This window comes from Gymnodraco acuticeps, unplaced genomic scaffold, assembly GCF_902827175.1.
Source record: "Gymnodraco acuticeps unplaced genomic scaffold, fGymAcu1.1, whole genome shotgun sequence".
NCBI classification, from domain to species: domain Eukaryota; kingdom Metazoa; phylum Chordata; class Actinopteri; order Perciformes; family Bathydraconidae; genus Gymnodraco; species Gymnodraco acuticeps.
Window position 1 is genome coordinate 176497 of NW_022989742.1, and position 27480 is coordinate 203976.

Genomic DNA, 27480 nt, shown 5'->3' on the forward strand with positions numbered 1-27480 from the left:
ACTACATCTCTTTTTGCTCTCCTCTGCAATTTCAACACCATCTTGTTCAATCCGTCTTTCATTTTTTTGATCGTCTCTTATTCATCTTTTATTAACTGAACTACACATTTGATCCATTACAACCAACAGAGTAGCAACAACGCAAGGAAGAGAGTGTTTGTGGGTTGACTGGATGTTTTGGACACGGACGCAGAATACTTTTGTTAATGGAAGAGCATCTTCATGTCACTGGGTCGCAAGCTGATTTCTTTTTGACATTTGAATAAATATTTCACAATGTAGTCCTCTCCTTCAAATCTCACACAATCTCTACACAGACTTACTTAACCTCACCGATACTGATAGTTACTCTTTAATGGTTGTGCCTCTGTGTTGACATCGTTGTTTGTGCCCAGGTTAAGTTAGTGGTTACTTTACCAGCCAGACCAAGAGATGCAGCATCAAAAAGAGGAAAAATATGAAAAGACAGAAGAGACGAGGTGGTCACAGCTGGAAAGGCAGAAAGAACGGGGGTTGAGGGATGCAGCTTCAGCATCATTCAATCAGACAACATGCCCCTCAGCTGAAACAGCGAGACCCTCCCCGATTCTCTCGAATTAGGGAGATTAGCAGGAAAGCGCATAATGCAGGATGATGGAATTTGTCATAATTTGCATTGTCCTGGAAAGATTCGGTTTGATAGAGCGATGCATGGAGGGGCTTGTCATGTCCCACGGGCAGGTCATAGAGGAAGCTTGGCAGAAATGATTTTTGCGATATGTGCATCAGTCGTAAAAGCCTCACAACCAATTTGTCAAAAAATGTGAGGTCGGGACAGTTGAAGGCAGCAGGGCATTTTGCCTAACGCAATGAAAAACCATGCCCCTCCATTACTCTGCATCCACAGCCCTGCTCTGGTGTGGCACAGTACTCAACAACAACAATCTTATGACATCAGCTTTCAGTATTTGTGGTTTTATTTGATTCTATTTTATCATATTGACATCAATATTGCTAATGTAAATCTACACAGGAACAGAATACCATTTAGCTTCAAAATGTGATCATTTTTTGGTTAAAAATATATTTTTGTGGCAGTGGAAAGATTTATTTATTATTTGTTTATTCATGCCTGTTGGCATTCAGATGTGTCTCCCTGAGCATCCAGCAGTCAGGCTCCTCTGACCTTGGTTATAGCACTGAGCGGCAGCTCCTGACCACCATAAAGTTGACCAAAGCTGACATGACAGTGTTACTCTTCCACACGCTTCAGTGTCTATGGAGCGGGCATGTCGAGGGCAGACAAACAGGCACAACAGGAAAATACACATAAGCTTAGAGAAGGTGGGGGTTGGGGAAAGGCCAGTGTCCCTGGCTCAGACTGACCACACATTTTTCTCAGCAATGGCTCCTTATAGTTGCGTCATTTTTAATGTACTTCTAAATGTGTCCCCTTGTGTTCTGAACATATGCTTATGGTTAGTTTTCGGAATAAATGTGCAATTCTAGACCTGAGAGAATGCATTCAGAAGGGCCCTGTACTTGCCGCTCTTTGTGCACTTCATACTGCTATTTATGTCGCCGTTTAAGTAACACTGATTTTGTGTGACAGTTGAGCATACAGGGGTTAGGCTCAAACTGGAGCACAAACAGGAAGAAAAAATAGAGATAGTAGAAAAAAGAAGGGGAGAGAATATAAAAAGGCAAATATCTCCCTCCCCCTTCCCATGAAGCCTTAAATGAGAAGCCTAACATGGGGAGAGATTCTGTAGAAGCAGGGTCGTGGTTCTCCTGAAAGGTTTGTATTTGTAGAAATGAGGTGTCAGAAGAGGCAGGATTTCCTCAGGGCGCAGCACAACATGAGCCCATCTCTTATCATTTCCCACTCCCAGACGTGATCTGCTTTGAATGCACTAATGCTGAAAGAGCCCCACAGACTTGAAGCCAGTTCAAGATGAAATCACTGCACACATCCCTGACAAACTGCCATCCACCACACACGGATTAAACAGTCGTTGCATCAAATCCCCGCCAAAAAGAAGAAATAATATATGCATTTAAATACATTTAACAAAACTTCAACCCTCAGTTTTTGATCCCCACATTTCGAGTCATTTGCCAACCCTAAAATATTCAAGAAGAGAAGAAATGACTGAAGTGAAAAATATGAAGTTAGAAATTTGGAATTTGTCACATATATAAGGAATGTTCCATAAGGGATTTAGGTAAACCGTTATGGAACAACCCAGTGTCCCATTTAAAATGAATTGTAGTGTGTAAATCAAATGAAGTATGAATGGGACACACCATTTAAATTAAGGCATGCAACTTTAAAAAAACATATTTTAAAAGTTTTAGCTCTTGAGTACAAACAAACCTGGTGCTCTGAAGATGCACTCTTATTACACGGATGGGTAAGCTGTAAACAACGCTCAACATCTCCCTGAAAGGACATGTCAAAAATATGTATTAAATGTTGTATTTAATTACCTATTCGGTTGCTGTGTGTGCCATTAACCTCTTAGCTTGATAACGTGTCCTTGCATAGGGGAAAAGTTACACCATATTAATCCAACCTATTTTACACATTTTGTATTCATCATTTTACTGGTTAAATTATGCATGAGGTCTCAATGGGGAGAAATGTGACCATTAGCATATCTGATAGGAGCGCTGGAGCCGTTTTCCACCTCTCTCTGTCCTTGGAAGCAGGCAGAAAAACCTGACTGTTCGTCAATACCAGGTCATTTTATCCTGGCCAGCGCAGTTCATCCATACCGTCCCAAAGCTTTGCTAATGACACTCGGAGACGTCCTCAACTCGATGAGGGCCCAGAGGGCTCCAACACCAATGTGAATATAGTCTAGCACTGTCTGGTCATCTCTGGAAGCTCTTTGACAAAAAAACTGCAATTAGAAACACCTCAGACACACCAGCCTGAAACAAGACACCGTTAAGGGTTGGGAGCGGACACAGGCAGGCGCTTCCTGAGCACATTTACATATATGTTACTGTCTGCAGCTCACAGGGAGAGAGAGAGGGTGTCTTTGGTGAGGGTGACCTTTTTGACATGTCATTGGGTCAATTAGAAAAGTGATGGCATCTTAGACATTAAATAAAGGTTGATAAGGCATGACAAAAAAAATGCTTGGTTCATTATAAGCAGGAAAAACTGCGTCGTTGTCTGTTTTTACTGTAAAGGCTGGGTGCCAGTATAATTGTATACAATGCGCCAAAGACATGTTAAAAAGAGACATGGCGATATTGTATGCATTTCTTAATCAAAACGTGACTACTTGACTGAATGCATCTTAATTTTCTTACTAAATACAAGTAGTGAAAATGAAATACTGCTTCGATATTCACTGTGAATATTTGTGTCTAAAGTGCCCAACCATTGGCACTGAATGTTCATTTAAAACATCAATACATCTAAAATATATTAAAAGTCATATTTATTTTTTTGAGTGTGACATTTCCTAAAACCTTTAAGTTGTGACAGGAGATATTAAATATTATTAAACAGCAGTAGAACAGAAATAAACCAATATGAACATGTAGTATTGATTCACCCTTTTCTCTGTGGGCCATTTCAACTGCTAGCTTTTGAAAAAGACTTACCTTGTTATAGAAAGTTTAATGTCATATGCAATTGTTTGACCCTTATGAATATTAAAGGAACCCGTCTCTGTCCTATTAAAAATGCATGTGGCATTGTGGTTGTTGATCACGTTTAGAACGCCCATGCAAATTGGACTGTCTTCCCTGTCAAGGCCTAAGATGAATAATGTAGTTGTGTTGTATATTCAGGGACACACCATTGACAGTCAATTAACAAGTTTGATTGGTGTGTGAACTCGTTCTTTTGAACTGTTAATTTTATGTAAATAGTATTCGCTCTCCCTTCTCCAATGTCTCCCAGGTTCACCACAGAAATATTTGCCCCCACCTCCACAAACCCCCAAATCCCCAATTCCACCTCCCACTAAGAGTAACCAGAACGGGATCCTTAATAATTGATCATCACACACCTGCTTGGTAGAAGCTATGGGAGTCTGCCTTTAACAGTCAAGGGGCCCCATGCTAGCCCCTTTTGATATTCAAATTGACAAATGGTTGCCGGTCTTTATGAATTCAAAGTGGAGCGAGCTCTTTTCATGGGGACAAGCTTGTTAAGATATTCTGGCCACCCGTCCAACCTGATGGAGCCCTACTTTGTTGGAGTGGATATGATGGCATTTGATGGCTCATAAATGAAATGCCATTGACAATTTGTTGTTGATGTGTGGGAATTTGGCTTTTATGTTAGGCGGACATAGTTATGCAGGCGCTCGGGCAGATTGTGCTTGCAGGTAAATGATCCGGTGATTCATCCAACTCGTTGAAAGCAGCGAGGGCCTTATCTCCTCCCTTTCTTCCCCCTAACTCACTCGCGCTCGCCTTCCCTCCGTTTCTTGTCTCTCACACTGTCCCAGTCATTTGGAGCAGCAGAGATGGAAGCTGACGATTCATCAAAGTTGACAAGTGAACCCAGGAGCTGGGGATCATGGCAAACCCATCTGATTATGGAAATAGCCATGACCATGTTTGTGCTCTAGCTAAACAGTTGTGCGGCTAGCATCTTGTTCTGCGTGTATACCAATCCAGTAAAGGGAACATATTCCGTTTTCAGTATTGCTCCTTTGAACAAGTTGTGTCATGGCTTATCTGTGTAGGCCTCAAACAATAAAACAAAGGGCTTGTTTTAAATGAGCTGGAGAGGAAGTTCAGCTGAGAGGGTGCTAAGTCTTAAGTATTATATCTGCTCGACTCTAGTAATCTCACTGTGGAACATGATCCCCCTGGCTGTGTCTTTGCTAATCAGTGAAGGACCATGTCAGGGGCCATGTATCCATTGATTTAGGCCTTCTTGATCCTCCCTGGAGATCTGCATGTGCTCAGGGGGGGCCCTGCATAGGCCAGCAATTATCACCATGTCACCAACAGCTATTTGCATTGACCAGCAGCTAGTGTCCGGCGCTAATGCCATCCAACCTCAAACACTGGTGAGCTGCAGGGTCTCTAAAGGCCTGACCTCCCTTAACGCCATTCCTCATCCCTACTCATCTCGTTGCATTAAACAGATACATTTTTGTTCAGGAGCTTAATTCTAACAAAGGTATTTAACTGAAAATAGAGCTTATTATCACTTTGTTAATATGCTCATAAATAACACCTGTGCAACGAGAGGCATTGGCAGGCTTTTCACAGTGTACCTGCTTGTGAAACAAGAATTAGTTGGTGATAAGAAGCTGATAAAACTTGTTAATTAATGCAGTGCTACTAAAACAAACAAACACTTATAATTAATGTTAATTTGATTATAGCACCTCATAGATTAAAATTGTACTTGTTTTGATGTTGGGTGACTTTTAAATCTAGTTTTCTGGTTGAATAGATGTGTTCACAGTTCACAATTGGCTAATTAAATATTCTTTTGACAAGGCCAAGGTTTCCACAATAACTACTAGGGTGGGGTAACAAACATACATACAGTAAGTACAGGGCAGGGGCAACGTTTTCATTTGGCAATAAGATTGTATTCTTTTTTTAACGTTACTCATCACAAAAGTTCCCTTTAAGGCTCTAATGAAGTGTCAAGCATAATAAGCTAAATTAAAGTCTTTAGCCCTTGTATGAACTTATGTGAATGTGTGATATAAATAAAGCATTTGAGTATAGACTGGCTACACCATAAAAAAACTATTTTGTATCAATTTGAGTAGATTGCTTTAGTCCCCAGAGGATGAATTCTAATTACTTTAGTCACCCCGGACCTTTTCTGTAGTGCCACCATGAGTTTCACATTTGTTGTTTTGAGTGAAATATCTCAAAACACTATACTGAATTGATTGATATGACATTTGGTACAGTCAGTCATGTTCTACTCAGGATATATTGTATTAACTTTTGTCTAGTGCCACCATAATAAAGCCGCACTGCTGTGTTTTTCTTCTCTTTCTCCAGGTCGATGAGTCTGTTTTCTGCGCAGGCCAAATTGCTCTGGTCCCCTGTACCATGCAGCTGGTAAAGGCTGGCACCAGGACGCAGGCCCGTTTGTCCTTCAGCTACGTGGAGAAGGTTCTGGAGGCTGTGATCAGCAGCCTGACTCTAGCTCATGTTGTCCAGGCCCACTGCTACACCACAAAACACCAAAACATCCCCATCATCAGGGCCGCCTGGGAGAGCATGCTGAGGACCACAGAAGAAGAGAAGGTCAGTTCATGTGCACTGAAGCTTTTGTTTATGAAATATATACCAGTGGTTAAAAAGAAAAAGCAATGACTGTCTGTTTTATTATAGATGCAGAGGAAATATTGATCATACTTATAATACGATACTGCTCCCACATAGAATGAAAACATGTTTAATGGATTAAAAGACAGTGGATGAATAAGTAAAATGAGAGAAAGTTGATATGGTATCGAAGTTTTTCAGTAGAGCCTTTCAGAATTGTGTTTTATAGTTGTGAAATAAGGTAAAGTTCCTCGCCCCTCTCTGCCCCCTTGAGACACAAGCCGCCGCGACTGATATTTACCAGTGAGTGCGCTCATGAAAAGTTGATGATGTGGGAAACGCTGGTGTCTTTGATAATGCCGAGCTTGGCACAGAAGCAGATGTCTTCCTCAGAGCTTCCCTAATCCTTTGCCCCCACACACCACTTTGGAGCTCCGTTCAACTCTCAGAGCAGCTTATCCCCCCCTCCACCCCCCTTTCCTGCCACCTCCCTCCATCCTTTCCTCCATCCCACCGCCCCGGCTTACAACCCCTGCTCCATACGTCTAATAGGAGCACCAGCCTCCCCTGGCAGCCCTTCTCCTCCTACAATAATCTGTGTCGCCATGGGAATAGGGCCTAAGGGAGAGGCAGGAGCCCACCTCCAACATGTGGCTCTGCTCAGTGGTGAGAGGTGTTAAAGACTGGGGAGAGGATGTCAACTTTGTGTCAATTCCAGAAAAGTATAGCATATATTCAGCTATAAATGTGTTATTAAAGACCAGCAAATATTCTCAAATCATCAAGTGATACTTTCTGAATTCAAATACATATATTTAAGCTTATCTCAGTCAAGAGCTGCCGTCAATTTGTGCATTTATTTGACATATTGTAACTCACTGTGGATTAAAAATCTTGAAAGCATTGACAGCGTACCAGCAATTTAGCATGCATATTGGGTTGTTCATTTAACAAGGCTAACCAAGGGCAAATCTTAGGGAGGTCACAAGACTCGTCTCAGGTCAGAGGTCACTGAAGATGGACAACATCATCCATCTGTTGTGCTTCCATGTCACTTTGCTGACCCAGGACTGCCAACAGGAGACCATGTTTTATTTTCAACTGATTCTAAGATTAAGCAGCTCTAATTGACAGCTCCATCTGTAAACAGGCGAGTTCTCCCCTTAAGAATAGATCTGGCTGAGGTGGTGGGTTACCAACCTGACCTCATGCTCTTTCTTTGCCTGTGAGGCAGATCATCTTCGTGTGACTTCCCAGCTTGGCTCTCACACTTTCTCCTCTCTTCCACTTCAAGGGAAGATAGGCAGAGCGGCTGTGGTGGGGGAAACTGTTTCATCCTAAACTAGGTGAAATGCTCTCTCCCTGGGGTGGGGATTATACAAAGCACCGGTGCTCATTTGAACTGACTGTAATTAGAATGGTTAACTCAGGTCAAACGCTGATAACACGACTCCCACAGACAACAGCGATAACTCCACCAGCTGGAATTTGCAAGAATAATTTAAATTTAATTTTGGTAGCTCTTTAAGTTAGTGTCTAAGATTTATTTAAAGCAAAAGCTATAAAGTGTGTTTACAGAAATAGATAAAAGAAAAGAGGACTGACAAGATAATTATGTTAAACAGGGACATTAACCAACCAAATCACATTATGCTCCACAGTCAGTTCGTTGCAAAATATCTATAATGTGTGATTTAACATTAAATCTAGTATGTTTTTACTTTTGGCATTCTGGTTTATAAAACTGAACAATCAATTACATTTAAATAAAATGGGAAAGTTATACCTCATTTCATTTCAAACCTTTATTTATGCAGGTGAATCCCATTGAGATCTGTGAAGCTGACCGTTGAGCGGCCCAGACCAAGCAAGGAGGCAGAGGCAGAACGTCCAAAAATATAACCCGACGTGGGCATTTATTCAACTTGAGCACAGGACACAGCCTCAATCCTGCTGTTCCTGTGCACACATCCTACCAGCCACAAGGATCTCACACACTACCAGCCTCCCAACAGACAGGGAAACAGAGCCTAAATACACACACTAATCAGTACAACAAGACACAGGTGAGGGGGGGAGGAGACAACACAGGACACCAGGTGCACACAATTACCCGGCCTGAAGCAGTCAGTCCATAGTGACAAAGTTACCTTCGTCACATTTCCTTCCCCCTCTCCCCAGGAAGCAGTGTCTTTTGCAACCTCCTTTTCGCTCCAATCCTTGGGTTTCTCCTCGGCTGGGACCCGTTTCTCTTCGTCACGACGGCGTTCCCGCTCCTCGATCTCCTGTTGACGAGCGCGCTGCTTTTGTTCCTGCTCCTCGAGTTTGCGCAGACGCTCCTGGTACTCCCGATCCTCCTCCTCTCGCTGCTCATGTTCAATGCGTTCAGCCCTCTCAAAGTAGTCAATCTTTTTCTCCTGCTGCTTGTTTCTCGTCTCCTGCTGCCTCAACAGCCGTGGCCCCCTGGTCCGTTCCAGGCATAGCCACCCCCAGCCGCGGTTCCTCTCTTTGGTCCCTCTTCTTTCCTCTCAAAATGTTCACTTCCTTACTTGGTCAAATCCCACTTCTGACACCAATTGTGAAGCTGACCGTTGAGCGGCCCAGACCAAGCAAGGAGGCAGAGGCAGAACGTCCAAAAATATAACCCGACGTGGGCATTTATTCAACTTCTGGGCACAAAGTTCACAGCCTCAATCCTGCTGTTCACCTTGCACCCATCCTGCAGCCACAAGGATCTCACACACTACCAGCCTCCCAACAGACAGGGAAACAGAGCCTAAATACACACACTAATCAGCACAACAAGACACAGGTGAGGGGGGGAGGAGACAACACAGGACACCAGGTGCACACAATTACCCGACCTGAAGCAGTCAGTCCATAGTGACAAAGTTACCTTCGTCACAAGATCATTGATCTCTTTTTCAAGGGTGACCTGCTGCAAGTAGGTTCCACATGAATACATATAAACATAACAGATAAACAAAAAGGACATCATACAGCATATTTACAGCGACTACAGTTTACATAGCTAGTAACATTTACAGGTTCCAACAGTTTCCGATTGGATAGCATCTATCCTTGCTTTAAAAACATTTAGTGGAACCAAATTGCTCAGCTTCCATTCCTTTTGCAGACTATTCCAAGTTAGCGGAGCTGCGCATCTAAAAGCTATCTTCCCTGAGACAGTCCTAGCAGTTGGCACATTTAATAAAACCACAGCATGCTATCTCAGGCAGTAGCCACTTACAATTTGCAGTGAGATCAGGGAGCAGATGTAGGATGGAAGTTTCCCTAACATGGTTTTGTATATAAAAATGTACCAGTGACTGAGCCTCCGTACAGTTAGTGAAGGCAAACCTGCCCTTGCATACAGGGTACAGTGATGGGTTAATACCTAATTCGTAATCTTAAATTGGCATTGCCAAAAAATAACTATTTAATTATATCAAGTGCCTAAAGACATTATATTGTCAATTGCTATAGGTTGTATTATTGATACTAGGGATTTAATTCCCCATTCTGATCCCTTCTTTGTTTACCCCACAATACATCTGTTCTTTATGGATGCTGATTGAGAACCAGTGTATGTAGCTTTACATGTTGACATGTAAGATAGATAAATGGTAAAGTGTATTTTCCGACACCAGACATGTGAATTGAAATGATAGAAACACCATGGCATGGCGTGTTTGTGAAGCCAAAGGGCCATGTTGTTTTTGTGCGCAGATAATTTCTCTAATCAGGTGGATGGAAAAGCTTGCAGGGTTAATTGGGAGCATACTGGAGTCGCTATATGTGTGAAATTGTATTTACGGTGCATTAAACCACAAAGAGCCTGTTTGTCTGTGTGTGAAAAGGGTTTGATGAACAGAGAGATGTTGATGTGATAAATCAATAAATGTTAAACAGACGTCCCTTTGTGTAACAATAACAGGTTCTGGAAACGTGTCGTATAGTGACAAATAATTATGAAGCAGGTTTTCTGTTATTAAGACTAACAGTACTTTAATTTCACACACAATATTCATAAGCACCTATCTATTTTGGGAAAGATTATTTATCAAACGATCTGTTTGTTGATATTTTGATTTGTGATCAATTTAATAGTATTGCATTTGCAATATGGGGAGTTTCCTTCTTGCATACCAGAGTAAAATACTTCTTTCCATTGTTTCTCTCCTGCTTACTTGGTACTTTTTAAAGTGCTTGGCATGGTTTTATAATGACCTAATACCCTTAAACCTTTCCTCACCCCACTGACATGGCCCTGTGTGTTTCATTTACACAAACAGTCTGACGGGCTTCAGCGTGGAATCTTAAGAAAAGAGAGGGAATGAGGGAGTGAATGGGAAGGGATATTATAGCAGACTGACAGCACTACAGTAAGTGCTGAGACATAGAGCCACATGCTGAAGGCGTCCCGCTGGGCAGGAAATGTAGGGGAACTGGCTAAGCAGCGAAGTCCCATCAGCTCCCCGCTGTTCCCCGCCTCTACACCACTTCCTTATTACCGTGTTTACCGTTCGGCTTTCACGCCTCTCGGCCATCCAACCCACCGCACGCTCCAGGCACACGGACGCAAGTTAGAGGGAGGAAAGTGGGGAGAAAGAAAACAAACATAAGGAGAGGCAGGTCACACTCCATCAGTGTAGAGAGCTGAGCGCAGCAGATCCAGACTTCATGCGTTTACCTGCTGCCTACAGAGCGAGAGAGCACTGGGGGAATGGCTGCATGCCCTGGAACCGAAGTGCGATGAAGTAATGAGATGGATTGTGTTAAGTGGCTGGTGTAGAGCGGAACAGAGCCCCCTTCACACACACACACACACACATACATTCTGCCACCCGCCTGCCCTCCCAACTTGCCACTCCAGCATTCAGCTCCACTATATATCAAAGCCTGTGTTTTATTGGATTCATTTAATAAATGATGTCTGGTCAGGTAGGGATGTCAGCCTGTTTTCCGCTCTCACTCCTCTGGCAGGGTAATGGAGTTCTGACCAGTCAAGCCTGAGACTCACATGACACATGTACATTCATAGACACACACTCAATACTGCACCTTTTGCACATTTAGTTCCACAGACCTGCTGAACAAACTTCCCTCATAATGTTACATTTTGCTGGATACATTAATAAAGAAACAAAACGGGACTGATGTAACCTCGTCCGACAGCTCGGACAAAAAGTCAGCAACTGTGCCGTGACAGTAAAGTCCTGCCAGAGGCTGGAGCTGCAGAACTGAAGTCCCCTGATCTCCTTGTGAATGGTCGGTTGGGTATAGTACCTCAGCAGCAGAGGCCTGCAGGGTGGCCTTTAAGCCTGGCTGAGCAGGACCCCCTGTCCTGTCACTTCTCTCCCCAGTTCCCACTCTCTGCTCCATGTTCAATCACTATTGACAAGCGCAGGAGCAGTTCCCTCTAGGAGGAATACCTAGCCTGTGCCAGAAGTGCTAATATAACATTTATCAAAGCATAGGACCTGTATGTGTGCTGTCACTTTGTCTGACATGCTAAGAGGTCCGCGCTGACACGGCTATTGTTCTCTGCTCTTGTGATTGTTCATCACTGCAAGCTAGCCTCTCTTCAAGTAAAGAAATCTCCACCCTTGAACGCAAACTCATTCAACACACTTACTTTTTTACGTTTTCTTCACTTTCCAAGGCAAGAGGTTAGCTGTTGATACACAATTAAGCGTTTGCTAAAGTTTAATCTGAAGGTAAGTGCTGCTCCAGTGAATCTGGCTGATTGGGTCATGACGGGTTGGTCTGTTGAAGGGACAAAGTGGCCGTCGTCTGCTCTTCTTTTTCTGTATGTGAGTGAATATCAAAATAAAATGTAAGAAACCTGTTATTATTCTGCACTTACGAAGTGGGGTGTAAGTGGATGAAAATTGATCCAGCAAATTGGAAAGGGGGTTAAGTGTTTGTGCCCTATCGACTGAAATGACGGTTATATAAAACACTCATTTCTCTCCCATTAGCAGATGAAGCCACAGCCAAGTATTATTAGAGGGCCACATTGTAGCATTGCTCCAAGACATTTTGTTACTGCTAATGGCCCTCAGTCCAGAGGAGAACAAATAAAGAGATTTTGGCTCTATAGATAAAATTGAGGCAGATCTCAACTAAATGCGTGTGGTGAAACTGCCATAATATGTTGTGAGTGATCTTCTTACAAAGGTGAGAAGTCACCTCTGATGGGACCTGTCATGTTAGCTCAAAGTAAATGCATTTGTGCATTTTGTTTACGGTGGCTGCGAGTAGTATGGATTATTTCTGAATTATTTGTACACACTATCATTACAAGGGTCACCTCCCAATCTCATGCTAATTGATAGCCTGTCAGTCTGTCAAGTAAAGAGCCTGTCTTAGTGCTGTGTGGTAGAGTTTTATGACTTGCTTTAGAATAATGTGTTATGTTGATGGAGCAGTGTTTGTGGTCAGAGGACGCAGCATGTTTCCCAGCAGGAGGGCCATTCATTTGATTGAAGTGTATAGGAGAACACAGTATATAATTTGCCAGCCAATTCATTTGAATGTCATCTTTCTGCATTTCAGGACCTGATGTGGGAGCATGCAATCAAACCTGCGCCATTGTTGGTGGTCGTGGTGCCGGCCTTACCCAAGGGTGCAGCTGTGGAGCTTCATGTAACTGCAGTACAGGATGATCCCACCCAAAGGACTTCCTGTCACATGACTACAAAGGTGGCGTGCGGATCCATAGAGTGCCACACTGTAATGTCTGCATGTAGCGCTTCCCTTTCACTCTCCCTGGCTGTGCCCGGCGATAACCTGGAGGTCACCGGTGTAAAGGATGTTACAGAAGCAATTGGCGCTACATTAAAGAAAGCCATGAAGAAGATGGCTGCTGAGCTGGTGCCACTGTGTGCCAGGGTGTTCTACAAGTGCAACCACCCGCTGGCACAGCAGATTGTTGAAGGTATGTCACTGGAGATGTATCTCACTCAAGAAGACACTACACATACGCTTTAAATTGTTCACTCATTAACAGGATTTATCATAAATAAGTCATTCTGTTGCGACACCAGTTAAGCTCCACATCACTGTATTAATAGAAACAAAGTGACAGCCCGTCTCTCTGCACTCTCTTTTGGTATAAAGTTTGAGCTGACATTGTTTATGTAAACTCCATAAGATATTCTAGGAAGCAGTCTCTCCAGAGGAGGAATCTTTCTTCCTGTGTTTAATTATTGTAAGTCATTTGTTGTGTCTGCACTGCGTACAGTAACGCAAGCAGCTGGCACAGTCTTTTGTCATCATTACACTTTTATACGCCACCATCTCCGGCTCCCAGGATTCCAGGTTCTCGTCAAGGCAAATGTGGAACGGTATTTGTTTTATCCTGAGAGATGTTCTCTCGGAGGGAAAAGGGCGACGAGCACATCGATCACACAGGCTCAGTTGTCAAGTCATCGCTGAAGCAGTCAATTAACATGTTTGAATCCGTGCCAAACCAGCCATCTTACTGTCATTTTTAGCTTTGACATAACTCATCTTCTTGAGGACGGGAAATTATGGTTACCAGTGATGAATGGGGGTAAGGTTGATCCGTTTGGAAAACGTGTTGATATGCATGACAGATGAACAGTGCTATTTGTTTTGTAACCTAATTATATAATTGTTATTCAACACTGTTTCATGATATACGATGCATGTCATTAATATCTTCTTTCATTATTCACAATGCAAGCGTAAGAGGCTTGAGGAGGAATCTTATTCAAATGTATCAAATACAAATGTCAAATACAAAATGATATAGATGTAGATATGGCAATAAATGCTTAGCGTATATATTTAGGACAACTCAACATTTACTATTAATGCCACTATAGAAAGAATGTTAGTTTTTCTTTATAGAAACCATTAACTGTGTTACTGGGTCATTGGTTTACTGGAGCAAAATCAACCTCAATCTTCACCCTTGAAATGTATGTTTCTTTAATTATGGCTTGCACAGACGGCTCCCCTAAAACCATTTACTGACTCATCATTGAGCTTGAATCTGTTACCTTACCCTGCACGTACAGCCAAGCCCTGGGAGCTCACCCATGGGCGTTTTTATGGGTCACAGCCTATGCTCATCGAGTGATGAATCCAAAAAGTCAAAGGAGGAAAAGTAACACCTCTGGCGCTAGCAGTCACAGCCTCACAACTGCTGCTGTCAGCGAGCAGACAGACAACAACATTGGAGCAGAATGTGACTGCACCCCCCCTAACCCCCCACCCCACCCTTGGGTTACTTGTGTTAAGATTCACAGCTGATAGACATGACATATGCTCCAAATGAAACCTTTAAACATCTTGTCTCAACCTGTTACTTACGATAGAGAGGTTTTCTCAAAGATAGGACCTCAATGCTCAATAAAACCTCACATTTGTGGTGAAGGACTGTATGAAGGTCTTGTGATTAAAGAAAGCCATTATTTTGTACAGTAAGAATTTTTAATTTAATACGTTTTGATTTATTTGTTGCTAAATGCTAGAGAAAAAAGTACCTCTAATATTTAACCTAATCTGCATGGCCACTTCTGTGTAGCTGAAACACTGTAAAAACAATATTGAAATTGACATCTTTCAAAATGGTGAACTTTATAGCAATTAGTCGCTTATTTTCACACCGATCAAACAAAGAGCAACATTAGCATTTGGAGGAAGTTGTTTGTTTCCATCTAATAAATGTAGTTATATTTTGGTCTCCATATAGGATTTGAGCCCAAAAACAATAAGCTATAAGAAGATACAATGATCCCTAGAGCTGAGAGGTTGTAAAGTTGTTTTTTTCTGTGAGCTCGTCACTACGAGCAAATCCTCTCACATACAAGGCGGGCGACTTGTTGTTTATATAAAATGAATAACAAGGGCTACTTTTAGGAAAGGTGAGGAAGTGTAATGATCCTCTGTGGCTCCACTTAACAGCCCCTCGTAATAATTGTTCATTGTTTTTGGACTAAATGAACAATTTTCATGAGCCAACGCTAATTACCACCTCGTTTACCGGGTAATTTGACCAGTATGGGAGTCAGTGTAGCACAACTAAAAACCACTGGCTCTGGGCCTTGGCCAGTGCTTAAAAGCCCCATAAGCCCAGCAGGCATTAACCATTCCACTCAGAAACACCATTTCCTCTTCTTTTCACTTAGCCTTACACTATTTATATATCAATCAGTTCGAACAGAAATGGCTCTTGGTTTTAGCATAAAAGGGTGTTGTGGGCATTAGTAATGGTTTGGTTTTTAAAACACAGTGATTCAGCAGAAGCCTTTTTAGTTCGCTGTGTAAGCAGAATAATGGCTGGTCCTCTTGGGTAGATGGTTTAGTTCCATCCCATTGCTAATGTGATGGCTCTTTGAATCTTACATCCTCTGTCCACTGAGCCCCTCAATGAGGCTCCCTGTGTAGCCCGAAGGGGGGTTAAGAGCCCAGGGCAGGGGAGTGGGTGTGTGATGGGAAGTGTTCTATACATTTTGTGTGATTTTTACAGAAGCATTTATATGGGATTGGTCTGTCTTTACACGCTTTTTACTCACAAAGACAAAAGAACACAAAATTGCCCAGTCACTCACCTTCACCCCCCTCGTGTTTCTCATTCATGCATAAGCAGGCATGTCTGTGTACACAGACACAGACAGAGACCCTCAAAGAGAGAGCGCAATTATTTCCTATCTGTTAGTACAAAGATTAAAACATCCTGACATAAAACAGGCTTAGTGCGCAAGGTGTGATGAAGGGTGTGTTTCTTCTCTTAATAAAACCATCCCCTGTCTGTGATCTCTATAGCTCGTTCAGTTGTCAGCTAGCCACCTCCAGAGGATCCGACTTCCCAGGGTGCACCACATGCTCTGATAACACATATTTAGGCTTTTAATGCCCTCCAAAAAAGGCCTGTGTTCAGTGGGGGTATTTTAAGCTGTACTGCGTATTAGCTAATTAGGGTGTGTGGGCTCTTTGTAAGGATGTTTGGCATGCTGCGGGTGCTTCAAATGAAAGAGAATAGTGCTCAATTGCTTAAATAACCTTTTTGTCCTGATTTCTCTCTCTCTACAAGTTCACATCAATGTCACATAGTTGTACTAGAGTAGAAGTTGGTCAAACTTTGTTTGTCCAGTCAAGATAAGTGGTCAAGGATTACATTTTACATACATCATATTGGACTAATTCTGTGAATGGAAAAGATTGATTTGCATTAGATGTGTAACTCTATTATGACCACACCCCAGGCCCATCCAGTGTGCTTTTAAGTCAGTAGTAATAAGCCAGGACAGTCAACCATAAGACAGGAACACTTGTGACCAATTAGTGCACGGAGCAGAGGAGGGAATGGTCAACATCCCAGCGGGCCGCTCCTAAACAGACAGGCTGTCATCAAGACGAGGCGCTGAGATGCTCAATGAATTCTCACATGTCCGCTGCCCGTCTGTAGTCCGACCCCACCACTCACACACTAACAACATCTCTCAGCTCCAGTAAAGCTGAGAGGTAGTCCCAACACAGCTTCCTAACATCCCAACACAACGGGAGCAGAGGATCCATTGCACTAGATCCCCCCCAACAAGCTGCTCAATTGTCCAAAAGGGCATGGCAGGGTTTCCCCCTCCCTCTCTTCTGTGTATATGTTTGGTTGTATGTGTGTGAGTTCAGGAGGGGTAGCTTAGAGCTCAGTCCTTGCTGACCATATGTCCGCACTGCAGGGAGTTGGGGGGGCTACAATCTGCCAAGGATTTAGGAATGCCAATCATTTGTAAATAGGCCCGTGTTCCCTGGTCGAAGGGTTAAGTGTAGCTTCTCTCCTGGGATGGTCCCAGTGGGGCGTCTGTATGCGAGCCTAATGTCCAACTCCAGCCAAAGTTCTCATGAGACTAACACCTCCTTCTTTTTTTGTCCTCACCCCCTTATCTCCCTCCCCACCTCTAACTGCCAGGGCTTGAAGAAAGTTTGAGGAGCTCTCTAGCTGACTCCAGTCCGTCTGTGGCCCTGGTTCCAGTCCTGGACTTGCCTGACTCCGAGATCGTCCACCTGTCCTGCTGGCTCAGTTTATAGTCAACAGCCAGACTCCAGTCATCCACAGCACTGGAATCCAATGGGGCTTTTCTGGCGAAGCAACTATCAAAGCCCAACAACTCATGACTTACAACAGGACATTGTGAATGTGACAAATAAAAACAGCGTAACTGCTTATTGATGTTGACTGAATTGTAAACTTTTGTCCGCCTCCAAGTGGTTTTGAAGATGTGCAGTTTTGAGGATGTGCTATTTGACTTCATATCGCAGAAGTTAGGCCAATAATCCCTATGTCCTCGACTGGAGTTGTTTACTGCAGCAGCTGTTATTCTTCCTTCGAGAAGAGTCTTATAGAACTTCTATAAGCTAAAGCTGCATACCAGAAGGCTGGAGACCACGGACTACAAAAGGAGACACCAGCAGTGTCTCATTCCACGAGGCGATAAACTGTATCCCCTGATATCCCACTGTTTCTGGTGGAATTTCTCTCACCGCGTTAGCTAACACCCCTCATAAAGGCCTAGCGCCACCGCTGACACCATCTGTTCAGTTGTAAACCTATAGATTTACTGTGTGACTGCTTTGTGGATGATGTGACTGTTTCTCTCTCTCATGCTCCATGGGATTCAAGGTGTGTTATTATTGTGTAATGGGCAATCAGTGGCAAGCACCTGAAAAGATTAAGCCTCTTTATGTGTTTTATTGATTCTAAGGCAAGCTGGTTAATAGGAGAGGGACCCTGCAACACACAGCTGCAGGCCAGGTGTGTGTTCTGTGTTGTGTGTATGTGCTCGGGCCCGAAAATGGACATTGTGCCGATGTGGGAAGAAAACAACGCCATTAACCATTGCTCCTGGAACAATGCTTTTCTCAAAGATCATGAACTGTATTGATGATCTCAGTTGGAATGCATCTTCACTCCAGCTATTCTCTTTATCGCATTTGTGATGGCGGCAGAGTGGAGTGGGCTATTGATCTTCACCAACCGAATGTTGTTTTGATTGTTGTTATCAAAATATTTATAATAGAGGCAACCAATAGAGCCTGAAGATTTTATTGAGGGTTGAAAAACACAAACAAGCAATTATTTATGAGAGCGAGCAATCCAATGCCCCATAAATATACAGTGTGTGTTAATGTTCACCTGTTTGCTTTTAAAGGCCCCACCAGGGGGAGATTTAGAATTGTTGATTGATGTAGCTGTCAAATAAGCACGAAGATATAGATATTTTGAAATAAAGTACTTGTATTTTGTACTTGTACACCTCAGTTAACTTAACACCAATACATGTTACATACTTGATTATATTTCAGTGTTTCCAATAAATAAAACTGATTATAATTCCAACAGATTAAGCAATGAAACAAATAGCTGAAGAAGATATTGCTCTAAAAATGTTTTCTTTGTACATATTCTTGGTTCCTTACATTTCTTTGTGTGTGACAGTCTGAACGTCAAGCAGGTTATTGCCAAACAATTGTGTGCTGCGCTAACATGCATATTCACCAGACATGATACATTATGGTTTACAGAGAGGATTAGAAATACGTTTTGTTGTCGAAATTCAGAAATGAGTAATAAAGAAACAACCTACGCCAGCCCATGTACATTTCATTTATTTTAAGTTGGCAGTAGATTCAACATTTTAAATAAAAAGCCACATTTGCAAGACATTTCTGTATTCAGTCTTGATTGCCCATGCTTCTTTCTTTAGTGTAACAATGGCTAAATGACAAGGACTGTATGTGTCACAATACACAAACATACAAAACCCATTTAAAAACACACAGAGGAGATTTGCCACTGTAATTCAGTGCACAACAACCACTTGTCGATCACACTGTAAACACTACATTGTGTCTTTCAGCAGACATGTTTTCATACAGACACAGGCAAAGCCACGACTATATCATCACATTATAATCATGGCCACTGTGATGGCCTATGGCAGACACATTTATTTGTGTCTCCACCACTGTGTTTCCACATGAAATGAATAAAGACAGGGTGACATTTAGTTTTCTCATGTGTTTTGTCAAATGTACATTTTCTACTTAGCTGACCTGCAATCGCTCTGCAAACAAACTGGCTGTTGTGGCTAACATTGTCCTTTGTGCACAGTGTACCAGCCTCAGGCTCTTGTCATTGTGGCCTTGCACATGGACTTTAACTGTGTGTTTCTTCCTCCAGGCTAACCAGGCTGATGTGTGTGACTCTCTCTCTCCCCATAGCAGTGGGCTTCGGTAGGGGAGCCCAGCTCAGGAGCCGCCTCACAGCATGACTCTTCCTGACATTGGGTTCTGTTTGCCTCAGTGGCCGTGGTTTTGTTTGTTTGTATATTTGATTCCTTTTTGTTTCATAATGCATTGTTTTCCTCCCCTGACAGATTGTAAAAGCATGTCTTCATGGTCACAGCACTGACTAAATGAAACTTGTTCTTTCTGCTGAACTGGCAAGCCATCACATGCTATTGAGTGGTGTCTGCTGCCCTCTTGTGGTCCACATAAAAAAAATGCAATTTAAAATAAAGCCATATATTTTACAAGCATTCAGCGCCTATAATAAATTAGTGATATACTTGGTTGAGTGCTCAATATTCTGTGTGAATACTTTAGATATTGAATATTTTTTCTAAACATTTTTTTTATATTAACAGTGTTGCTATTTCAAATTAATGGACATTGCACTTTTATATTTTGTATTTCTGATGATCAAACAATTCTCTTTTATTTCTACGTTACAGTAACTTGTCTTTAATTTCTAGATTGTTTAGTAAAGACCAAAAGATGATTTTAGATTTTGATATGCACACTTTCAAAAACGCTCTTGAATGACAAGTTATAAAAAACGGTAGGCTACTGATTCATTTTTGACTAATTTTTCTTTTACTCAACAACAAAATGTGAGCAAACACCAATCGGAAAACCATGGAAACAGAATGTAACAGGACTTAAAAAGGGGTTGGGTATCCGTCTGGTTCTTGCTAGACTAAACTATTTTCCAAGACTAAATAATGGACAAACTCAGAGTCGTTTATCCATTAAATGTGGGACTGGTTGAGTGATAAATCTTCACAGTTTAAGCAGGTTTGTGATTATTTTAACTTAACCCAGTTTATTGATAGTCCCACTAGAATAAATCCTGCCAAACCCAATAACGATACCCTTATAGATGTCATTCTAACAATTACAAAAAAACAAACATTATTAACAGGTTACTGACAATAATGATCAGGCTAAAGTTTATATTATCCATTTTACTCAGAACTTTGCAATTTGCCTTATAAATAAATATAAGGCAAATTATTAAAAAATATATTTATAAATAATGTGGTCCACAATCACAACATGACAGCTGAAACAGTATGCGGGCAATGCTCATAATGTAGAAGTGTGATGTCAGACGGTGTTTGGTGTAACATTTGTGGCATAAGCTTCACAGTCAACACACTGACTCACTCATTTATGATTAATTCATTAATAATACAATGTTGCTGTGCAGTGATTTTTTTGTATACAATTGTGTGTATTATGTTCACGATTAACATTATGGTGTTATTAGACAATTATGAAGACAAAAATAAAACAATTAATGCATTTCATTAATATTTCAGACATCCAATATTATTTTGCTTTTTTCCTAACTTTTTTAATGTATTTTTATAATTTTGAGAGTCTTAATATATGTTTTGTATATTACATCAAAACGCAGGTAAATTAGGGATAAGGTTTAGTTGTCTTTGGAAAATGTAAAAAAACATGTATTCGTGCGTAGTAGGAACCGAGGTCTTGCTTCTGTATCCGGGGGACGGTTTTACGAACGTACCCATTCAGGAAGTCAATCGCAAACAGCGCGTTTTGATTGTGTACATGCGCAACTAACCATCCAACGGCAGTAACACTCATGCTGGAATAAACATAAAGGTTTGAGAGCTTTATCTATAATTCGTATATATCGGGTACGCCCCGGTACTTTTCAGCAAAGCCATTATTAAGAAAAAGTCTTAGTTATTATCTTACTGCGACTCATTAGCTTAGCTTAGCTCACCCCTGATAGTGTGAAACAGCTAACGTTTACTTGTTATGTTTTAGTATTAATAATGATCAATTAACCTACATGACTGGTGTGCGTGTTCATAAAAGTATCAGGAAGGCATTACAGTAATTATATAATGTAATACTCTTTTATTAACTTGAGATCCTGAAGTTTTGAACCTAGCTAACCTTAGCTAACTTTCTCAGCCCCATATTCTTAAGGCATTACCAGTACAACCAACTAACTTCAAACCTTATTTGTACCAAATATTAGCCACGGTTACTTTCATATAACATATCATTGCCCTCTTTTTCTGACAGTCGTCATTGTAGCAGCTTGAGATGGCCACGAAGGGGAAAGAAACCCCCGCTAAAAAGGCTGCGGCGCCTTCAGTGTCTCAGATTAATGCTGAATATGTCACACAGGTAATTATGTTACATCAACCCTACACTTGTTGTCCAGCAAGATCTGTTGTAAAAACGTGTCCCATCCCTTATATATGCTGAAGCGACTTTTTTCTCAACCTCCAGTCAGTGTTTTTGCATATACCTGTAATTGATTTAATGCATCTGTCATTTATAATATGTTAGGAGGAGTGTACTCTTGACAGGAGACTTGCATGTTTGCTCTAGATCATATCATGTTTGATCTTAAGAGATAGTCAATCTAAGTTAAACAAGTTTCCTTTATGTTTAATACTATTATTGATTGTTTTCCTATTTATTTGTTCAGTTGGCTAATAAATATTGGGCTCCTCATGCAAAGAATAAGCTACCATTTGACCCAAAGGTGAGTTATATGTATTGAATTGTTGTTCTCTTTTGGCCAAGCAATTTGTTGTTGTATTGTTTATTTATCATAATGATAGTTACTTGTGTGTTTGAGTTTGATGCAATGAAATGGTAAAGTGCTTCTCTGACCAGTTCATGCACTCTGCCTGAACTCTACTCACCTGTTATGCTTTAAGCATGGAGGTGCTGATGCTCGGTGTGCATTTAACATTTACAAATTCTTCCCCTTTTTAAGGTATTGGAAGATGTTTACGAAAAAGAGATTCTCATGTCCAAGTAAGTGAATACTAACATAATAGTTGCCTTATACTGCTCCGTTTAATCACATATTTCACATCAACACTTAAACTAATGTATCTTTCTCTATTGTCCTCTTTTCATTTTACTTTCAGATTTGCCATCAGAAAAATTATGCTGCTTGAGTTCAGGTGGGAAATGTCACTTCATCTTCTTCCCTCTATTATGAAGAAGCCAATAAGAAAATATGTATTTAAACAACTTGGTGGATATATATTAATACAATATTTTCTCATCTATCAGCCAGTACCTTGAGAACTACCTGTGGGTGAACTACACTCCTAAAGTGTCCAGCAATGCCTACCTCATGTCCATTTGTTGCATCGTCAACGAGAAGTTCAGGGAGAATGTCCCAGCGTGGGAGGTAAGAAATGAAGTATCTCATCGAACACTTAACTGTTAATGCATGGTGACCTGGGCATCTAAAGACACCATATTGCAATGAGTTACTTCACTGTTTGTTCACCATCTTCACATTTACCCTTTAAAATGTATGGCTATCTACAGCATTATTGTATTTTTTGATTTGTGTGCATCAGGTGTTCAAAAAGGAGCCGAGCCATTTCCCTTTCTTCTTCAAATGTGTGATGGAGGCTGTATTGGCCAGTGAGGGGGCCGGCCTCAGTCTGAAGGAACAAACCGTGCTGCTGGTCTTCCTGGACCACTGCTTCAACAGTCTGGTAGGTACCATAACACTCATTACATTACATTGCATTTAGCTGACGCTTTTATCCAAAGCGAATTACAATAAGTGCATTCGACCAAGAAGATACAAACCTTGAAGAAAACAGAATCATATAAGTACATCAGGTTTCATAGAGCCAAACATTTCAAGTGCTACTCAACTGGCTTTAGATAAACCAGTCCTTTATTTATATATTTATATAAGTGCTTCGTTAATAGTTCTATCGCTCGAAGTGGAGACGAAAGAGATGAGTTTTCAGTCTGCGCCGGAAGGTGTGTAAGCTATCTGCTGTCCTGATGTCAATGGGGAGCTCATTCCACCATTTTGGAGCCAGGATAGCAAACCCACGTGTTTTTGCTGATGGGAACTTGGGTCCCCCTCGCAGCGAGGGTGCAGCGAGCTGTTTGGCCGATGCAGAGCGTAGTGCACGTGCTGGGGTGTACAGTTTAACCATGTCCTGGATGTAGGAAGGGCCAGATCCATTCGCAGCATGGTAAGCAAGTACCATTGTCTTGAAGTGGATTCTAGCAGTTACTGGAAGCCAGTGAAGGGAGTGGTGTGGGAACATTTTGGAAGGTTGAAGACCAGACGAGCCGCTGCATTCTGGATGAGCTGCAGAGGTCATCATATTTAATATCTTGACTCAATGGAGCAGTATGTCACTTTTATACACATTATAAAGTTTTCTGATGACACAGCCATACTTAGTCTACTGACTAGAGACTCAGACATTTCTATTTATAAACTTGAGATTGAAGAGGTCGTGAAGTGGTGTGAGGCGCACAACCTGGTGTTAAATGTTAAAAAAAACAAAGGAAATGATCTTTGACCCCAGGTCAGTAGGTGATCACAGCCCAGTCCTTATCAACAGGGAGGGAGTTGAGCACGTTACAAGTTTTAAATATTTTGGGATTTATTTTGATGCTCAGTTAGGCTGGGCCCATCAGGTGGATCAGGTATGCTCAAAGATAAGCCAGCGCCTGCATTTTCTGCGTAGGCTCAGGGTTCATGGAGTGGATAAATGTATCATGTTAATGTTCTACAGGGCAGCAATTGAGTCTATTATTCGTTATGGCATCACAACATGGTTTGGTAAATTGTCAGTTAAATCTAAATCACAACTCCAGAGCTTGATAAAAAGGGCTGGAAGCATAATTAGCATGCTTCCACCATCCTCTCTTCAGGAGATATTTGAGGAGATGGTGAGGAAGCAAGGCCGTAAAATCACATGCGACCCCAAACACATCCTGTATAGAGAGTTTGAGTTGCTGCCGCGGCAGAAGGTATAGATTACCAAACTGTAAATTGAACAGGTATAAGTTTTCCTTTATTCCGCTGTCAATCAAGCTGCTGAACAGTCAGAAACAATTGTGATTATGCTGTGTTAGGAGTTGTTGGGAGGTGCAATGTTTACAGTGTAGTTTGTGCAATCGAGAAGGTTAAATAGGGAGTGCAATATGTGTAAATAGGTATGGACACAATAGGGAAAGTGCAATATTTGATTTGTGTATAAATACAATAGGGAAAAGTGCAATAATTGATTTATGTATGTGCAATAGGGAAAGTTCTGTACCTGTATTATTTATTTGCCATGTGATATGTGATCTCTGTTCTGTATCTATGACCGATTGTCCTAAATGTTTTATGTTTATTATCTCGATTCCAAAGACAAGGGACACAATAAAGCTCTATCTATCTTTAGTTTTGTACTGCTGCTTTAAGGTCAATGACAACGTTTGTTTTGTATGTCTAGATTAATGGGAGTATCTATTCCTTATCGCATAACAGTAACATCTATTATCAAACTAGGGTTGCTTGACTTGGCTGTGTTTATTAATGCGCAGTAGAATATGAGAATACTTTATTCAGTGCGGTATATTCATTTGCTGTGTACTCTAATGCCTAATTGTTGGGAAGTGTTCATTTTACACCATTCTATTGTTACTCTAGACAATTAGCTTCTTACTCATTAATGCAAGCAATGCCTTATTCCCCAATATATTTGTGGAAATAAGGACCTTTTTTAGTAATGCCCACTAGATGGCAGTAGTAGACCAGGCAGTAACACCTGGGTCAGCTCCCACCCCTCTGGATGCTCTGCAGCCATTAAACCACAGAGAAGCACTGCAGATGTCTCACTTTAAAATCTGCTGTGATAGCCTGCTGCACTTTGATTGTATCCTATAAAGCCCTCTAAATATTTTAGTTGCATACTTTTATTATGGGCTGATGTGTAATAAAAATCTGTCATACACAGTGCATTTTGACCACTCTCTCTCTCTCCCCCCCCCCCCCCCCTGTGCGCCCTCTCCCAGGAGGTAGATTTGATCAGAGAGCAGGTGCAGCAGCTCATCTCTCTGCCTATGTGGATGGGCCTCCTACCAGTAAGATATCAACCTATTACCCTAATTAAGTTGATCTGGTGGTCATTGGCACACACTGTCATAATGTTTGATATTCATCATAGGAAACAATAACCTGCTTGTTATGATACTCAACGTTTGAAACAATGATCTGTTTGCTTTCATGTTTGCAGTCCAGACTCCAGCACGAGCTTAAGAAAGTCCCAAAGCTGCAGAAATTCTGGAATCTAATCAAGAAGAAATCTGATAAGATGGAGGCTGACGAAGCTGAACAGTAATAACATTTTCTTTTGCTTGTGTGTTGAGATCTATACACACTAGGAAATAGTGTTTGGTATCCTAGGAGTTGCTAAGCTTTTTTCTAATTTGCTTTCTTTGTGTCCTCCTCAGGGCACAGAAGGAGAGGGCATTCCTCTCAGCTCTCATTAAAAAGTTTCTTGGAGTTCTCGTGTCCATCCCGGCATTAGGTAAACAATATAAGTATTATGTTTATTTCCCTAGGAGTTCATAGTGTTATTGTGTACTTCTAATTCTAACATGAAGTGTATTCATGAAGACAAATGACCATGACACATTGGTCCTTTTTTTACTTATTTTGAAAAATTGTACATTTAAGGTTTTGGATTTCTAGCTCAAAATAAGTGTTTACATTTAATGAGTTTACAAATGATACTGGGTATTTTTGTTCCCAAAGCAGATCTTAGCTTCCGGCATGATTAGTGTACTAAGGATTTTCTATAGATTGCAGTGTCAGAAGATCATCTCTGGTCCCGGGCCATACTGCCAGTTTAAACCACAATATTACCCTTTCTTTCACTAGTTGCACTACTTCCTCCTTTACTTTCTGAGTCGTGCATCCGCCGAAGGAGCATGTGCTCCAGCTGCCATACAACCACTGGCACCGACTTCTACGTTGTAATGCAGGCCGACACAGAGGCCCCCCACCTGAATGCTAAAAACAGAACGTGTATTTGTGGGTTTAGGTAGAATTCAAACCTGACAGGGTAGATTACAATCCAAAGCCCAGCAGGATCCACATCACTCTAATGCGTGCTGCATGCCTCAACTTTAAGTGTGTACACACACACACACACACACACACACACACACACACACACACACACACACACACACACACACACACACACACACACACACACACACACACCAACATGCTTAATGAGGGCTGAGGTCCCAGCATGCTGCTGTGCTGGCAATGCAGTATCTCAAAGTGAGGATCACACACTCAGCATGGCACCTCGGTGATGTCCACATGCGTTTGCTGTCCTCATATCCTCTGTGATAACTGCACAGCCTCCTTTCCACTGCTACACCTCATCGTTATTTCCCCCTGGCTTTTTTTTTTGGCCTTGTTTGTCAAAAAGTCATGTCTGCTTGTCTGTCAGATTGTATTAGGCATTGTCAACATGTATTCCCTGACATCAAGTAAAGTGCTAACCTCAATGATTTTCCTCCTACCTTTTCCATAGGGCCTGTATCCATGGACAAAGTACATTACTGCGAAAGATTCATTGAACTCATGATTGATTTGGAGGTAAGACACTTCCTTCCATTGCAAAGCTTTATTCGGTTAATTTGACAATCTTTTGCCATTTGTACTTCCTCCCTGCCGACATTTTATTGCTTAATTTAAAATGCAGAGTGCGGGATGATGCACTCAGGCTTTACGCAGACTCAGCAGGCGCTCATCCCCACCGTGTACGTACAGTGTATTTGCTTAATCATGGTATTCTGATAAAGGAAGTGGTGTAGACATCCGTCTCTGCACAGCTCGTTTGCCCTTCACATTTCTAGCTAACTCAGGTCAACAGACAGCCAAATGTCCAGTCTCAGCTCCACCCGATGTGTCTCTGTCATTGCTGTCTGCAAAGCTATGCAGTATTTGAAACGGTTGTCTTTCATCCAAGTATGAAAGGTTATTTTTAACCTGAACGATTAATCGATTTTAAATCGAAATCGCGATTTGAAATGATGCAATTATCAAATCACAAAGCCTTTTTTTTTTTCTTG

General features: G+C 41.6%; 2 protein-coding genes across 4 annotated transcripts in view; both read left to right on the forward strand.

Moving 5' to 3' along the window:
- Nucleotides 1-18876, forward strand: part of dph6 (diphthamine biosynthesis 6) — a 56329-nt gene extending 37453 nt beyond the window's left edge. For both annotated transcript variants that reach the window (XM_034202649.1, XM_034209774.1), the window contains 3 exons: nt 5986-6234; nt 12817-13198; nt 17198-18876. In XM_034202649.1, coding sequence (XP_034058540.1) covers nt 5986-6234; nt 12817-13198; nt 17198-17316 — 750 coding nt within the window. In that variant the 3' untranslated portion in view covers nt 17317-18876. The remainder of the gene's footprint in view (nt 1-5985; nt 6235-12816; nt 13199-17197) is intronic.
- Nucleotides 18877-21069: 2193 nt separating this feature from the next.
- aqr (aquarius intron-binding spliceosomal factor) overlaps nt 21070-27480 on the forward strand; it is a 51063-nt gene continuing 44652 nt past the window's right edge. For both annotated transcript variants that reach the window (XM_034211296.1, XM_034212073.1), the window contains exons 1-11: nt 21070-21201; nt 21634-21738; nt 22046-22102; nt 22340-22380; nt 22497-22532; nt 22645-22765; nt 22941-23081; nt 25402-25470; nt 25623-25723; nt 25840-25916; nt 26940-27004. In XM_034211296.1, coding sequence (XP_034067187.1) covers nt 21655-21738; nt 22046-22102; nt 22340-22380; nt 22497-22532; nt 22645-22765; nt 22941-23081; nt 25402-25470; nt 25623-25723; nt 25840-25916; nt 26940-27004 — 792 coding nt within the window. In that variant the 5' untranslated portion in view covers nt 21070-21201; nt 21634-21654. The remainder of the gene's footprint in view (nt 21202-21633; nt 21739-22045; nt 22103-22339; nt 22381-22496; nt 22533-22644; nt 22766-22940; nt 23082-25401; nt 25471-25622; nt 25724-25839; nt 25917-26939; nt 27005-27480) is intronic.